Source organism: Girardinichthys multiradiatus, unplaced genomic scaffold (assembly GCF_021462225.1).
Source record: "Girardinichthys multiradiatus isolate DD_20200921_A unplaced genomic scaffold, DD_fGirMul_XY1 scaffold_29, whole genome shotgun sequence".
Lineage (NCBI taxonomy): Eukaryota > Metazoa > Chordata > Actinopteri > Cyprinodontiformes > Goodeidae > Girardinichthys > Girardinichthys multiradiatus.
The window spans coordinates 1-16,544 of record NW_025917682.1 but is presented as its reverse complement, the minus strand read 5'-3'; the positions used below and the strand labels follow the sequence as shown (position 1 = coordinate 16,544).

The window sequence follows — 16,544 nt, the reverse complement described above, 5'->3', positions numbered from 1 at the left end:
ATAAGATTCACTGCAGGGTTTAATTCAGTCTGAACAGAAACATCCTGTTTATACAAAGTTTAACACAACAGCTGACGGTTAAAACTGTTTTCATTACAACCATAATACCCCACGTTTATGTAATGCATATTATCAACAGAGGTGAATACTTAGAAGAGTATCTGCAGCAATAGCTGGAGTCTCTGCTCGCTGTAATCAAGAATGGAGCAATTAGACTTTTAATTAACCTTACTTTGGTTGTTGTTACACACTGTATCCACTAGAGGGCACTAGTCTGATTCAGCAGCTAGCTGGTTTCCAGCTAGCTTCCATGAACAGATTTCAGAACATCTGACCAGTCACTACCCAAAACTTCAAGATCTAACAGGGGGATGGCTGCTTTATAAACATTAAGTATTAAAAACTGTAAAATTGTTATTTACAGAATTTATTTGTGCTCTTCTATTATATTGCTTGTTTATTTCTTTTTGTAGGAGGTTCTGGACGGAGAAAACTTTCACTTATACCTCCAGAGACTGAGGGTTACCATGGAAACCTTTTGAAAACTGTGACAGTAGGAGGAAAAAACATGATCTACATATTTCCACTTCAGGAGAAAACTGATATGTCTCCTCTTCCTCTGGATGCTCTAGAACTTCAAAGCATGCCTAAAGCATCATGGGAAGTTTGCAGTGTTACCTTGCAGTTGTAAGTCTTGGCTGTCCGTGTAAAATCATGTGTTGACCTCAGATCTTCAGGAGACGACTTTGAAATCTCTAAGATTTTTTAATATCTTTATGCTCTTTATTTTATTTTTCTACTTTTTCTTACAAAAATATATTTTAAAAGTATTCTCATCATGAAAGCAGTGCTAATGAAGGTACTCCAGTGGCATCAACATCAAGTACAAATGATGCCAGTTTCCCTGGAACACATCTGGTAATGCAGGACTATGTGTTAACTTTGGAAACATTTCTTTTTGTATGACCTGTACCTCTTTTAATATAGTGGGCAGGAAACATACTGTATGTTCAAAAATAATAAGTACTTTTTTGTCCTTTTTAATTCATAACCTGTACTAAATATTACAGCAGTTTAGTGTCATACCAGTTGTTGTTTTAAACTTTAATTTAATATTAAACTCGGTCACCAACAACTTACACAATACAGCATCTCACCTAAAAAAACTTATTTGAATAAATCTGTCCATAAAGCTGCTGAACTGAACAACTTTCATTTTACAAACTAAGAAACAACTTCTCCATTTCATTTTTTAGTTTTTAATTTGAGGCAGCTTGTCCAGTATGTGAAGAGGAATATCTGCTGGATATTTTACAGATCCATGCCAGCTGTTGTGGAGACAGGTGAGGAGCTCCTAAAAATAGGAACCATTTTTATAAATATCTCAACGCCAACAGTGAAGTTTCTCCACTATTTCAAATATACAATAACAAACCTTCTAATCCAAATGAACAGAGTACTCCTCCTAATGCTGTCGTAACCCGTTTTTATTTTTCAGTCTTGAGGAGACCTCACCCAGACCAGAACAGGTTTCCAAATCACTTGGAGGTGCACTGAAAAAGTCACTGACACATGTTAATATATCATTTATAGCTGACACATTTCACACATAGGTGATCATGTTAATTATTTTATTTATTTATTATTTACTTTAAAATAAATATATGTAATTTTCTGTATTTAAATCACACACAATATAATTTATCCAGATGCATTTAAACTAAGTATATTCTATTTATGTGAAATATGGTGGACCAGTGAATGTGGAGAAGTAATAAAGTTAAGAAATAAAGCATTTAAAGCACTTAAAATAATTCCAATGTTTCAGAACTTAATTGAATATTAAAAAAAAACAAGCAATGGTGAGGAAAATTGTTAAAAATGCAAAAAGAGAATATTGGAGGAACTTTTTATTACAGTCGAGAGAGAAACATAAATTTATAAAATATGGAAAATAATTAAAAGAATGAATGGTATTAAGAAAGAATATGAATATCCAATATTAGAAGTAGATAACACAACTAGAAGAAAAAGCTGAAATACTAGCTAAAACATTTGGTAAAATTCATAGTTCAAGTAACATTATTGATGAGGGAAGGAAAGGGAGGCAATACAAAGATTTACTACAGAACAATGAAGAAACAAATAACTTAATGAATGAACGGTTTACAAAAGCTGAACTCAACTCTGTACTCAGGAAAATAAAGAATACAGCACCTGGTAAAGATCAGATCTGATCCACAATGATACAACATCTCAGTGAAACATCTAAAGACGTCATATTAGAGCTTTATAATAAAGTCTGGGAGGAGGAGGAGCTGCCTCAGAGCTGGAAGGAGTCAATCATCGAACCAATAACTAAACCAGGAAAAGACAACACGAAACCAGAAAATTATAGACCCATTGCTTTAACATCACATATATGCAAAATAATGGAAAAAATGATTAATAATAGATTAACATATTATTTGAATAGCAACAGGTACATTACTAAGGTGCAAAGTGGTTTTTGAAAAGTGAGAAATATTAATGACCCAACGTTATGTTTAGAACATGAAATCAGAAGAGCGCAAGTTAATAAAGAAAGTGTAGTTTCTGTATTTTTTGACAAAGAGAAAGTTTATGACATGATGTTGGTTGAAGGATTCCTGATTAAATTAAATAAAATGAAAATTACTGCGAAAATGTTTTACTGGATTCAAAACGTTTTAACAAATAGAAATCTTCAAGTTAGAATAGATCAAGAAATGTCAACAAAATATGTCATAGACAATGGAACACCTCCAGGTAGTATTATAAGCCCATTATTGTTCACCATAATGATAAATGATGTATTTGCAGACATTAGAAAAGAAATAGGTTGTTCACTTGTTGCCGATGGTGGAGCCATATGGAAAAGAGGGAGAAATATAAAGATAACTGGAAAGAAAATACAGTCTGAGATAAGATGGATAGAGGAGTGGGCGTCTCAATGGGGATTCAAGTTCTCAGTTGAGAAAATAAAAGTTATGGTATTTACACAGAAAACAATAAGAGAGGAAATAAAATTTAAATTATATGATCAAGAATTAAAACAAGTTAAAAGCTTAGTTTGTAGTAAAAGTTTCTAGGAATATGGTTTGATGAGAAAATCCTATGGAATATACATATTTGTTAGAAAATGACAAATGTAAGAAAGTATTAAATATTATGAGATGTTTGGCTGACAGTGACTGGGGAGCAGACAGGTAAGCTTTAAAACAAATGAACACAGGATTGATCAGATCAAATATAGATTATGGAAGTATTATATATGGTTCAGCAGCAAAGACACATCTGGAAAAATTGAACTGAATGCAACATCAAGCATTAAGAGCAGCATTTGAAGTAGAAATGGGAGAAATGCCGTTAGATCGAAGGAGAACACAATTGACAATAAATTACTGGGTAAATTTATAAGGCAATAACCCGGATCATCCGACACAAGATGCCATGCTGAGAAAAAGAAAAAAAGATACAAGAAGTTTTGGATGGATTATTAAAAGGATAACAGAAGAATTGTATGTACAAAATATAGTAATAAGTCCGATACTGTCACCAGCTGTTGTACCACCCTGGATTTGACCAGAATCACAGGTAGATATGTCAATAATGGAAAAAAAAGAAAAGGACATGTATATTAGAGTTAAATATAGTACAGGAATATGTTAATAATTATTATCAATACCTTCAGATTTATACAGATGCATCAAAAACAAATGATAAAATAGGAATAGCATTTATAGTACTGGATAATCAATTAAAAATAGGAAAATGAATCACAAATGGTTTATCAGAATACACAGGAGAAATGTTAGCAATACTTTTAGCAGTACAGTGGGTGGAAGACATAAGCCTTTAAAAACAATAATTTGTTCAGATTCAAGCTCGGTATTGTTGAGTTTAAAACATAACCATTCAGACAGCAGGCCAGAGATTTTACTAGAAATACAGCATATTTTATTCAGACTACAAATGATGGGTTTATCAATAATAGTTTTATGGGTTCCAGCACATATTGGAGTTAAAGGAAATGAGATGGCTAAGAAGGCAACACAAAATCATGTCAATTTTACAGTACATTTCAATGATCAGAGGAAAAGAACATCATCAAACAAAAAGTTGAAGGAAGAATGGCAGAAAAGGTGGGATGGAGAAAGAAAAGGAAGATGGTTTTATAGGGTTAAAAAGGCAGTAGGAGAAATAAGAACTGGAAGAAGGAGCAGAAAGGAGGAAATATTAATAAGATTAAGATTAGGACATACAGGACTTAATTATACACTGTTTAAAATACTAAAACACAATACAGGAAAATGTGACAACTGTCGGATAAATGAAACAATTCAATATATTTTTATGGAGTGCCAGAAATATGAGCTGGAAAGAAGAGTAATGAGAGAGAATATAAATAATAATAAATAATAAATATAAAAGAATTTAAGAAACGTTTAGCATAATAGATACATTGCAAAAGAAAATAGGGAGCAAACATATACAAATTATTTCACGATTTCTAAAAAGAACAAAATTACTTAATAGAATTTTATTTTATAAGATATTAATCCATGATGAACCAAACTCCATACCAGTGGTGGCGGTAATGCCACCACTGCAGAGTTTTGCCAACCGCCATTAAACTCCAGAAGAAGAAGAAGAAGAAGAAGAAGGATCGGAACTCGTCCAAAGGTAATCTCCATGCTAACGTTAGCCTGAGTACAGTTGTTCTTTATCTGCTGAACTATTTCTTCTGCTGCTTCATCTCTCTTCTGTTGGAGGGAAATGAAGTTCAGAGACGCTGTGAATTTGTGGAGAAATGAACCTCTATATCATCAGCTAAACCTCCAGCTGCATGATAATCACTAGCTAGTTAGCTGCAGCTAAGTTAGCATGCTAGCAGAAGGTAAGATTCTGTGATTTGCTGTTTATGAAAAATAATTAAAATCCTTTTTATGAGAAACTGATGATCAATGATGTTGATCCTGCAGGTAGAAAGTTGCTTCAGAAAGAGTTTCTCAGCAGCTGGAAGCAGAAAGTGTCTTGAGCTGGGTGCTCAGTTAGCATGCTAGGCTAACAAGGACCTAGAAATAAAAACTAGGCTTTTAACGACTGTAGAAGAAGAGTCCTGAGAGCAAAAACTACAAAGTTCTCGAGGTTTTCATTCCTAGTGTTTTATAAATAGAGCTTCCTGTAAGAACATTCAGAAATATTCAGATAATATTAGGAGTTTATGAAGTCAAACGTTTTTATTATTTTATGATCTTCCATCTGGATGAACTGTGGTCATTAATGTAGACGTAGGAGAGGTGGTGAGGTCCATGTTGAGGTAGGAAAACTTTACTGGCCGTCAGTTAACTCTTACATTACTCCTCACCTCTCATCGACTCTTTTATTTGGCACCTAAAGGACAATCCTCAGTCAGAGATCAGTTGTACGTTTCCACAAGTTTATTAAAAACAATCTGAATTCAGAGAGGAGACACACATTTACACTGGTACCTGGAAACGTCTGTGTGTTGTCCGTTTTGGAGGGGCCACAATATCTTTATATACCCTTCGCTGCTATGCAGTACACATACACAATCATTCTATCTGTGGATATCTCCCCATCAACCATATAACCTCATATCCAAATAAGGAGTACTTCTAGTCCTTCTCCTATAACAAACTTATCGTGTCTGGCTCCAGCCCTGTCTCCTTCCCCAATTTATGACCTTGCCCTCTCTGTGCGCTGTACTCCCCTGTCTTCTTCTCCCCCATCGGTGATTCCTTGTCCTTCACTAATTTATGACTTTGGACTCTCTACTTCACTCCCTAAGCTTGAACCCCACTGCTCTATGTACACATGTCAGTTACATACATAGATGGTTTATATTCTACATCCACTAAACAGTCCTGCAGGGGTTTCCACTGTGATCATCTTGTTGGTCAGAGATCAGAAACTGCTGGTTCCTGGTTCTCTTAGACCTGAGAGAACATCCCATCTGACCTGAAGAATTTAGCCACCGTCTGATGCAGCAGAAGACAGTAGAGGTGGGCACATCAATCCAAAATATCGATAACATCGAGGCCAAGTTGGGATCAGTACTAACATGGTGAGATCGATACGTTAGTGTCAGATTCTCTTCTATGCGTCCACCAGATTTCTCAAATTTCTTCACAGAGTTCAGCGACCACAGCTTCTCTTTCCTTGCTGCCCACTGCCCGTCCAACTCCCTTTTCTGCTGGCAGAGAGTAATAAGAGGAGCCCGTGATGGCGGAGAGAAAGAGAAGCACTTTGTGGATGTTATTCACTGCAGCTGATAAGGACACTGCCACATGATGTGTGCAGAAAAGTCATTTGCTACTGTGGGAACATCACCCATTTACAGAAACATATAAAAACACTTGAGATCTCCGAGCTGTTAAAATTGTTGAGGAAGGAGGAAGAGGAGGGAGATCCCCAAACACTGACAAAGGTTTCTGGCAAAAGCTTTCAGTCAAAAATCAGGAATATCCAGATAATCTCCAGCATAAAGAAATGTTTTCTACAGTGAAATTAGTGATCAGAGATACAGGTTTAGCACACTATTATCAACTATTATATATTCTGCCCATTGAAAACAATCTTAATAGTTTATTGGAACTCCAAAATATACACTTCCCTAAAGATATACAGGTCCTTCTCAAAATATTAGCATATTGTGATAAAGTTCATTATTTTCCATAATGTCATGATGAAAATTTAACATTCATATATTTTAGATTCATTGCACACTAACTGAAATATTTCAGGTCTTTTATTGTCTTAATACGGATGATTTGGCATACAGCTCATGAAAACCCAAAATTCCTATCTCACAAAATTAGCATATTTCATCCGACCAATAAAAGAAAAGTGTTTTTAATACAAAAAACGTCAACCTTCAAATAATCATGTACAGTTATGCACTCAATACTTGGTCTGGAATCCTTTTGCAGAAATGACTGCTTCAATGCGGCGTGGCATGGAGGCAATCAGCCTGTGGCACTGCTGAGGTCTTATGGAGGCCCAGGATGCTTCGATAGCGGCCTTTAGCTCATCCAGAGTGTTGGGTCTTGAGTCTCTCAACGTTCTCTTCACAATATCCCACAGATTCTCTATGGGGTTCAGGTCAGGAGAGTTGGCAGGCCAATTGAGCACAGTGATACCATGGTCAGTAAACCATTTACCAGTGGTTTTGGCACTGTGAGCAGGTGCCAGGTCGTGCTGAAAAATGAAATCTTCATCTCTATAAAGCTTTTCAGCAGATGGAAGCATGAAGTGCTCCAAAATCTCCTGATAGCTAGCTGCATTGACCCTGCCCTTGATAAAACACAGTGGACCAACACCAGCAGCTGACACGGCACCCCAGACCATCACTGACTGTGGGTACTTGACACTGGACTTCTGGCATTTTGGCATTTCCTTCTCCCCAGTCTTCCTCCAGACTCTGGCACCTTGATTTCCGAATGACATGCAGAATTTGCTTTCATCCGAAAAAAGTACGTTGGACCACTGAGCAACAGTCCAGTGCTGCTTCTCTGTAGCCCAGGTCAGGCGCTTCTGCCGCTGTTTCTGGTTCAAAAGTGGCTTGACCTGGGGAATGCGGCACCTGTAGCCCATTTCCTGCACACGCCTGTGCACGGTGGCTCTGGATGTTTCTACTCCAGACTCAGTCCACTGCTTCCGCAGGTCCCCCAAGGTCTGGAATCGGCCCTTCTCCACAATCTTCCTCAGGGTCCGGTCACCTCTTCTCGTTGTGCAGCGTTTTCTGCCACACTTTTTCCTTCCCACAGACTTCCCACTGAGGTGCCTTGATACAGCACTCTGGGAACAGCCTATTCGTTCAGAAATGTCTTTCTGTGTCTTACCCTCTTGCTTGAGGGTGTCAATAGTGGCCTTCTGGACAGCAGTCAGGTCGGCAGTATTACCCATGATTGGGGTTTTGAGTGATGAACCAGGCTGGGAGTTTTAAAGGCCTCAGGAATCATTTGCAGGTGTTTAGAGTTAACTCGTTGATTCAGATGATTAGGTTCATAGCTCGTTTAGAGACCCTTTTAATGATATGCTAATTTTGTGAGATAGGAATTTTGGGTTTTCATGAGCTGTATGCCAAAATCATCCGTATTAAGACAATAAAGACCTGAAATATTTCAGTTAGTGTGCAATGAATCTAAAATATATGAATGTTAAATTTTCATCATGACATTATGGAAAATAATGAAATTTATCACAAAATGCTAATATTTTGAGAAGGACCTGTACACCTTAACCCTGAAATGTAAATATGGCTGAATATAAAAACCCTTTGTGTTAACTGTTGAAGGAAAAATAGTATTTCTATTAAGGCTACATGCAGATCACAGTTACAGACTTAATTATCATAATAATTTTTTTATTTCACATGGATAAGGAAATTATTTTATTATTTTAGCACTGTAAAATTCTTTAATATTGATGTAGTTAGTTAATAAATACCTTTTTATTTGCTAAAATCTTTGTCCTTTGTTTTATCATAATTAGAATCAACTTACTAAAGACAAAATCATAAAATTATTCAAAGATCATGATTTCAAGTAAAGTATTGGTATTTGTATCGGCGATACTAGCCTTGTATTTACTTGGTACTGGATTGATGTCAAAATTCCCAGTATCGCACACCTCTAGAAAGCAGAACTTTAACATAAACCACGGAGATGATTGGAGATGCTGCAGAGCTCCGCCCATCATCAGTGATCTGAGCAGTGATTGGTTGTTGCATCACTTACTGTTGATTTACAGGCAGAGACATTCCTGTTTTATATGAACACACACACACACACACACACACACAGGGGTCTCTGCTCACTCAGCAGTTTGCAGGAAAACTGCTAAAAACTAGTGATGTTGACAGATTATTATTGTTGACGTTATGGATTATGATTCATCTTGGAGTCGATCATATTTGTCTTGTTTCTGCTCTGAAAGTGACATTTAACACGTTTGCTGCTTCATCATCATGTTTCTCTGCTTACTCAGACTGATGTCAGCAAACTGGGTTTTCTTCATCATGCATAGATGCATCAGACTGAATAAAAACTGATTGAAATCATACAGCTGCCTTCCTTTCTGACTAAAGCAGGGAAATGAATTTTAACAACATTCATAGAACCTCCTGAAGGTTGAATATTGTTCAGTCAGAACCTGCAGTTCTGAAAGGAAACAAGTCATTGACTGGACCTGTTCATGTGTTTCTTTGTCTCTCTGTCTCTACAGGAACATCAAAGCAAAGAAGAAGTGAAGACTCAGAACCTTCAGGAGAACCACAAAGACCCATCAACACCAAACATCTCTGACCAATGTGGAACATTTCTTTCCTCTGTAGATCCTCATAATGGAGGAGAGTGTTCCCTGTGAAGTGAAACCATACAGCTGTGAGAAAGGTTCCATCTGTTCCACAGCTTTAGAAACACATCAACTGATCCACAGTGGGGTTAAACCTTTCACCTGTGAAACGTGTTCAAAGTCTTTTAAACTCAAAAGGGACCTAAAGACTCATGAACGGATCCACAGTGGGAATGATTCATACAGCTGCCATGACTGTGGAAAATGTTTCCGCACGGAGAGTCGAGTCAAAGCCCACAGTGTCATCCACACTGGAGAAAAACCTTTCAAATGTGATCGGTGTGAAAAGATGTTCAGCCACAAATCCAGCTTTTATCTCCATAAGCAGACCCACTCAGGAGAAACAGAAAAACAGTACAACTGTGATCAGTGTGGAAAGAGTTTCAAACGTTCATCATACCTGCAAGCCCACAAACGCAGACACTGAAAGACAAAGATACTCCTGTGACACGTGTGGGAAAACCTTTACAAACCGTCCTCACTTAGCAGAACACCAAAATGTTCACATTGGATTTAAACCCTACAGCTGTGACCAGTGTGGAAGATGTTTTACATACAACACTGCCTTAACGACACACCGCCGCCTCCACAGTGCTGAGAAACCGTACGTCTGTGCTGAGTGTGGAAAGGGTTTTGTTCAAAAGCCTGATTTCAAATCCCATCAGCTTGTTCATGCTGGAGTTAAACCCTACAGCTGTGAAGAATGTGGAAAGTGTTTCACAACAAGACGACAAATAAAAGAACATCAGACCTTTCATGTTCAGGAGAGACGTTTCAGCTGCGATCAGTGTGAGAAGGCTTTCTACAGAAAATCAAATCTCAGAAGCCATCAGAGGATTCATACTGGAGTTAAACCATTTTGGTGTGGGGAGTGTGGAAAATCATTCATTCAGGAAGGAAACTTAAAAGTACACAACCTCATCCACAATGCTAAAGGAAGGTTCTCTTGTGACACATGTGGGAGAACTTTCACTCAGAGGAACCAGCTAAAAACACATCAGAGTATCCACACGGGAGGGACACCATACTGCTGTGATCTCTGTGGGAAACTCTTCATGCACAAGACATCATTTGTGGCTCATCAACATGTCCATGCTGGAGATGAACCATACAGCTGTGATCAGTGTGGGAAGACCTTTAAGCTTTCAGGTCATCTAAAACGACACCAGCAGACCCACAGCAGGAAGCCAGCAGTCTGGAGGCCCACTGTGAGGTTGGTAAAGATCTGCCTGGTTCTAAATGACAGGACCCTTTTCTGAGGATTGTTTTATTAATACGCATCAATCTGAAAATGTTCAGGGTAGAAGTTCTCCTTAGCTCAGAGTTGTAGTCATAGCTTGATGCCATGATTGTAAACTGTTGCAGGAACCCTGAGTTCCACTGTCCTTGTATGTTTGTTCCTTTAGAAGCAGAGCAGCACAGATGGAGCCACTTCTCAGCCCAGCCAGCACCGTAATGATGGAGAACCAAACTGTTCTGGGGGAAAAGTCAGCAAAGAAAAACCTTCAAAGTTCCAGATCTAAGCTCAGTGAAGACAACCTGAAGCTCAGCAAAGATGGAGGGAAAGGTTTCACCTCCCCAGCTTCCAGAAAAGTCCCTGAAGTCTTCCTGAAATTTCAGAGCCTCCAGATCAGACTTCACAGAGTTCATGTTCCTAGTGTTTATCCTACTGTTCCAGTGAACCCTGACCTTTGACCTTTAATTTAAAGTTACAACAGGGAGCAGTTCCATCATTCAGTAATGGAAGGAGACGGCTCTTTAAGAAGCCGTCAGCTGTTGCTGACATGGCTTTTCATAATCAGATATGTTGGTCTGCCTGTTGATGCCTGTTTAACTAGTTCCAGAGCTAACAGTGGCAAGCAGCAGAACCGGGTCAGCTTGTTCAGGAAGAGGGACAAACTGAACAAGCTTCAGATACATCAAAGTTCCTCAAAGGAGACCTTACAATGGTTGTTGAGACAGAAGATCTTCATTGAGAATATCTCTGAGTTTGTTGTTAATGCAGCTCAGAGCTCTTAATTTGAAGGGCCTCTGGCTCAACCCCATTTCCTGCTGCTGTCTCTGTCCCTATGTTCATGTTGGTCTCTGTCCCTGGGCCCTGAACTCTAGTCCCAAACAGGTAAAATAGTCCACTGAGGAACCAGGACATCATCATGTGTCCCAGAGTCCTCCTACAGAACCAGAACTTAAAAATAACCCATAAATGTTCTGTAGACAGTTATCAAGCCATCAACAGATGCCAGCACACATCATTTTCTTCTGTTTATTAAAAAACAAAAACATCCAAACATGATCCATCAGAATCCATCAAAGCAGACATTTTAGAGCCATTTATATTTGTCTTATAGAGACAATAAAATATTTGAGCAGAGAAATGAATCATTTTCTGTGTTTAAGAAGAACTGAAAATGAAACCAGAGAACATCAGACTAAACCTGATGGTTCTGTTACACTAAAATAGGTTTATTTACTAATATTTCATCTACTGTTTATGGATTTTATAGATAAATGACAAAGAAACCAAACATGGTCTATCAGAACATCTGAAACTAGATATTAGAAAGGTTTTAGTCTCCATAGCAACATTTCAACAGAGGAAATACATTAGTGAGTGTTTCTCAGAACCAGATGGGATGTCCTCCCTCCAACATGTAAAACATCATGTTGGTCTAAAAGCCCCCCCCACCCCATCACAGTAAATATTGGAACAGCCCACTTCCTGCTAATCCAGGGTAGAAAATGGGATTGAGCCTTAATCTTTGCTTCAGTGTCTCAGCTGATGTCTCAGTTGGTCTGTTGTTCTTGGTTCTTTGTGTTTCTGTGCTGCTTTCAGCTTCATGTTGGGAACGTCTGGACCCTGTTGGTGGTTCTGAGTTCTGTATGTTTGAAAACATTGTTGATGATGGATCTGCTGTCACTGGCAGAAAATGAAGAGAACTGTTGATGTTGTTCCCTGTTCAGCCACAAGGTGGAGCCTTTAACTAACTGAGAATCTGAGTAGAGTTTAAATGTTGCTGCTGAAGAAATGTTCATCAGTTTTATTCCTGGTTTGAAGTTAAAAAATGTCTCCATGTTTGTCCTCCTCCAGGACGTCCTGAGTCCAACCAACACTTGGTTTGTTTTCTGTCTTTGTTACGTTTGAACTTGTCAGGAATTTTCTTTTCTTCCTGGTTTTATGGAAAATATGAAAAGCTGCTTTTATCAACCTGTTGGTGCTTAAAGTGACTTTTCTGACTGGGTCGGAACCTTGTTCCACCTAAATGATTCTGTTGGTTCTTCTGAAATGTTAAAATAAAGAGAGTTGGACCTTCTGCTGGTGGAGACAATGATCAGAATGAACTTTGTTAAAGAACAACAGTTCAAAACTGGAATCAGCTCCACTTATTGGACTTTTCACATCAGGGTCAAACTAAACAGAACCAAATGATTCTTTTTCATTAACTCTCCTTAGTTGAGTCCATTGATGGATCAGTAGAATGTGTCCAGAAGAGAAAAGCTGTCTAGCTTAATGACAGAACCAACAGAACAAGGTTCTAACTCTATAAAGTGGGCCGAGCTTCATCCATCTGCTTCTCAAGACTTTACATCTTCCATCTGATCATCTGCTGCTGTCCCACCCTGGGAAGACCAGATGGTTCCATCTTTTGACCCGACTCGGAGGAGACAATGACAACATTACACAGAAACTGTTACCATGGAAACAAGAACAACTAGAAAGTGTTTCTTTCAGCCTGAATGAAGACTTTCCATCAAGCAAAGAGCAATAATGAGTGAAGCTTCAATCTAGAACGTCTAGATCCACCAAAATGTGACAGTTTAGTTGGATAAAACAAGGATTCTGTTCATGTTCTTCCTGTTCTGGAGGTTCTGGTCTTGGCTTCCCTAATTCGTCTGTCTTCATCCATCAGTGATGTCTTCATTCCAGCTGGGATCAGTCATTGTCTGAATCAGATGAGCCCAAAGACAAACACTGAGGTTCTGTCTGCAGGTCTTGATGCAGAACACAGCTTCTCAGTTTAAACGTTTCGAACGAGTGGATCTTCCAGGATCTTCACTTCCTGCATGAAACCCAACTCCTCCTCAGAGCTTCACTCGCTGTCCCTGAAGCTTCACTTTTCCTCTTCTAATCCAAACACCAACTTCCAGACGTCCCAGGAGATTCCTGCACTCAGCGGATTTAAGGATTTCAGAAGCAGGTTTCAGATCTGTTTTCATTTCCATCTCTGTGGAAATGTCCTGAACCAGCCCTCATTTCCTCACATTTAGTTCTGGAGAATCTAAAATAGCTTCAGGAAATTTATTAAAACATGTGCAAACAGAAACTGAACCCAGAATCAGAAACAGAGTTGGTACATTCCCAACTGCCTTAAAGGTCCATATCTGCTTTGAGCTCCTTTATTCTTCATCCCAGCCAGAAGTTTCTCAGACAAACCTTATGGGAACATCTGATATTCATCTTGAGGAGAACTTCTCCAGGCTTCTTGAAGGAATGTTGAAGCTGTTCTTTGAAGGTTTGCTTCCAGCTGTAAACCTGTAAACCCAGTTATTTCTCCTCGTTCTGCTTCTCAACAGAATCAGCTCTAAAGAACCAGGAGGAGTTTCTGAAGAACAATTGAGTGGAGAACAGTGAGTCTGATTTGGAGCTGAAGAACATTGTCTTCTGAAGCATTTCCAGTGATAATCAGCTTTGGTGTCCATGTCTCCATCATGGCTGAGCCTTTTCCACTTTATCAATGACCGTCTCCAAATATGAGAGTGAAACTGGAAGCTTAAAGATGAAGCTAATAAGACTTGTTGAACATCTGAGAAGTTCTTGTTGCTGAGTGCTGAAAGCTTCAGGATGACCTGTAACAGAGGTGGAGAAAAATCCACCAATCAGAGCAGTTGTTACTGTTGGACTCTGAGTAAAAACCTTCATCTGGTCTGATTTGACATGCTGTTGCTTTTCTTCATGTTTTGGCCCAGAGATCATGGAGCAATGAAGGCTGAAGACTGAGAGATGTCGGTTCCAGTCCCATAAGGACTTTGCTTCCTGGTCAGTGCTGTTCTGTCTGCTGCAGCCAGAGGGCGCTGCTCTGCACAGGTTAGTTTCTTAGTAAAACTTAAAGTGCCTGTGACATCAAATTTGTTCGATAAATCCAATTACATGTATGCAAAGGAAACATTGATTAAAATATTTGTAAATTTATGAACAGTTGAGATATATGGTCATAAATTTCACTAAAAAGGCATTTCTAGACTACTCCTTAGCGCTCTTTTATGATGTCAGAAGGGAACCCGGCACGTAAACTGACTGCTGCTACAATGGCAGCAACACAGACAGCAGCAAAGAATCTGATATTTCTTTAGATATATTTCAGTTACTATCAGAGAGAGACGCAGCAGAGTCAAAAGAAAGTCCGTGTTCATCAGATGGCAGAGCACCAGTGCTGCGGCATGCGGACGGCTGATGGAGGCAATCTTACCTGCTTAGTCTTGATCTTTTTAGCAACAGGAAGCAACAACCTTTTCTTTGGCAATTTTTTCGCAGCATGGCTATGGCATCTGCTTTTAACGTTCTCCTTCGTCTGTCAGATATCTGACCTCTGACATAATTTTTCTGGTGATTCAGAGTCCTCCAATCACAAACTGGCTGTGCCTTTGGTACTTTTTTTGTCCCTCCTCAGTTTTTCAGCTATGATCCAGGCAGCTCTGATCCTCTTAGCTTCAGGAAATTAGTGCAGACTAATGGCTGCTGTTGTAGTATTGCTGCAACCAGCAGCAATGCACCGCTACACCACGTTAACGCTGTTTTTAACGCAACTTGGCTCCTAACTGAACAGTTTATCATTGACGTTCACACAGTGACTGACCAGAGGGTAAGACATCCGGCAAATGTCGCCGGGAGCGTGACTCGAACCCGGGATGGCCACGTCAAGGACTAAAGCCTCCGCTTATGGCTTGCTATATGGATTTTGTGGTTGCTGTGCTACAGTTGAAACAGAAATGGCAAAGTTGACTAATTTAGGTAGTCACTAGCATGAAGGTCCATGGATTCACTGAAGCATATTCTGGTGTTCAGATGAATGAGTCTCATCAACATAATCAGATTTTTCACCTGTCAGAGGAAATATTCTTCCTACTTTATTAGTGGACATGTCCAGTAATGAGAGGAGGGACAGCGCTGTGGACAGGGACATGCAGGAGGACATGAAGTGGAGGACTGGATAGTTGCTCTTCATGAAAATGATCCTATAGGTCCAGTTCATCTCCTGTCTGATGTTTTAAATTCTTCTGAGTTTCTGCCAAATCAATTGAAAAAACTGTAATCATTTTAAAATCTGCTTCACTGACAGTTTGACTTTTTCTATCTGTACAAACAGATGCTTGATTTGACCATTTAAATAGTGACAGTGATGGGGGAGAAGATCCTCCAGGGTGAGCTCTGGAAGTCAACGTTATCTGTAGGTTACAACATGGAAATCACAATTCCTAAACTCCTGAATATTGAAGCTTCTCCGTCTTATCTGACTGCGTTCAGATGATCTTTGAGTTCCTTCCAGCAGACAGTCTGATCTTTCCAACATGATTCCTGTCTGATTCCAGCAGAGCAACAACACAGAGGATGGTTCAAAGAAGAACTGAACCAGATTCAAACATGAAGAATTGATGGCTGCAGTTAGTTGGTTTGGACAGCAGGTGGCGCTGCTGCAGGACACAGAGGGAGAGGAGCAGCTTCCTGCAGGGACACATGAAGAGAAACATGAAGCTTAGCAGTGAGACATGAAGCTTTAACATTTCCTGAACTCCTCAGTTCCACTTTACCTCAGATTTCCCCTGAAGCAGCTTTAAGGTGGAAAACTGCTGCAGCTGGAGAAGATTCAGGAAAACCAACATGTTGCTTTGCTTTCTGTCCCAGAAGATGCAAAGTAGGGTTGGCAGCATGAAGGTGGATGTTTACCTTCAAGAAAAAGGAGAGAAAGAAAAGTGACAGCAGTCACCTCCACATGTGCAGTTTCCTTCCTGAACATCTCCAACCAACACGTTTCCTCAGCTGTGCTGTTAGGATGTTGCTCTGAAACATCTCAGTAGGACAGGACACTTGGAGACACTTTGTACAAGAGATCTCCTGAAATCAGACTCAACTAAACCTTTGCACCCTGAAT

The 16,544-nt window shown here is 39.2% G+C and overlaps 1 protein-coding gene and 2 long non-coding RNA genes across 3 annotated transcripts; 2 read left to right on the top strand and 1 right to left on the bottom strand.

The window, feature by feature from the left end:
• Positions 1–339: 339 nt before the first annotated feature.
• Positions 340–1,883, top strand: LOC124865153. Its single transcript, XR_007037474.1, has 4 exons — positions 340–393; positions 474–918; positions 1,257–1,343; positions 1,499–1,883. It is a non-coding gene; the product is annotated as an uncharacterized LOC124865153 (long non-coding RNA).
• Positions 1,884–5,001: 3,118 nt separating this feature from the next.
• Positions 5,002–9,383, bottom strand: LOC124865155. Its single transcript, XR_007037475.1, has 3 exons — positions 9,269–9,383; positions 8,386–8,388; positions 5,002–5,085 (listed from the first exon to the last, which is right to left on the bottom strand). It is a non-coding gene; the product is annotated as an uncharacterized LOC124865155 (long non-coding RNA).
• Positions 9,384–9,590: 207 nt separating this feature from the next.
• Positions 9,591–12,710, top strand: LOC124865156 (zinc finger protein OZF-like). Its single transcript, XM_047360121.1, has 2 exons — positions 9,591–10,612; positions 10,806–12,710. Exons 1-2 carry the CDS (start codon positions 9,591–9,593, stop codon positions 11,092–11,094), a joined length of 1,311 nt encoding a protein of 436 aa, XP_047216077.1. The 3' UTR covers positions 11,095–12,710.
• The last annotated feature ends 3,834 nt before the right edge of the window (positions 12,711–16,544 follow it).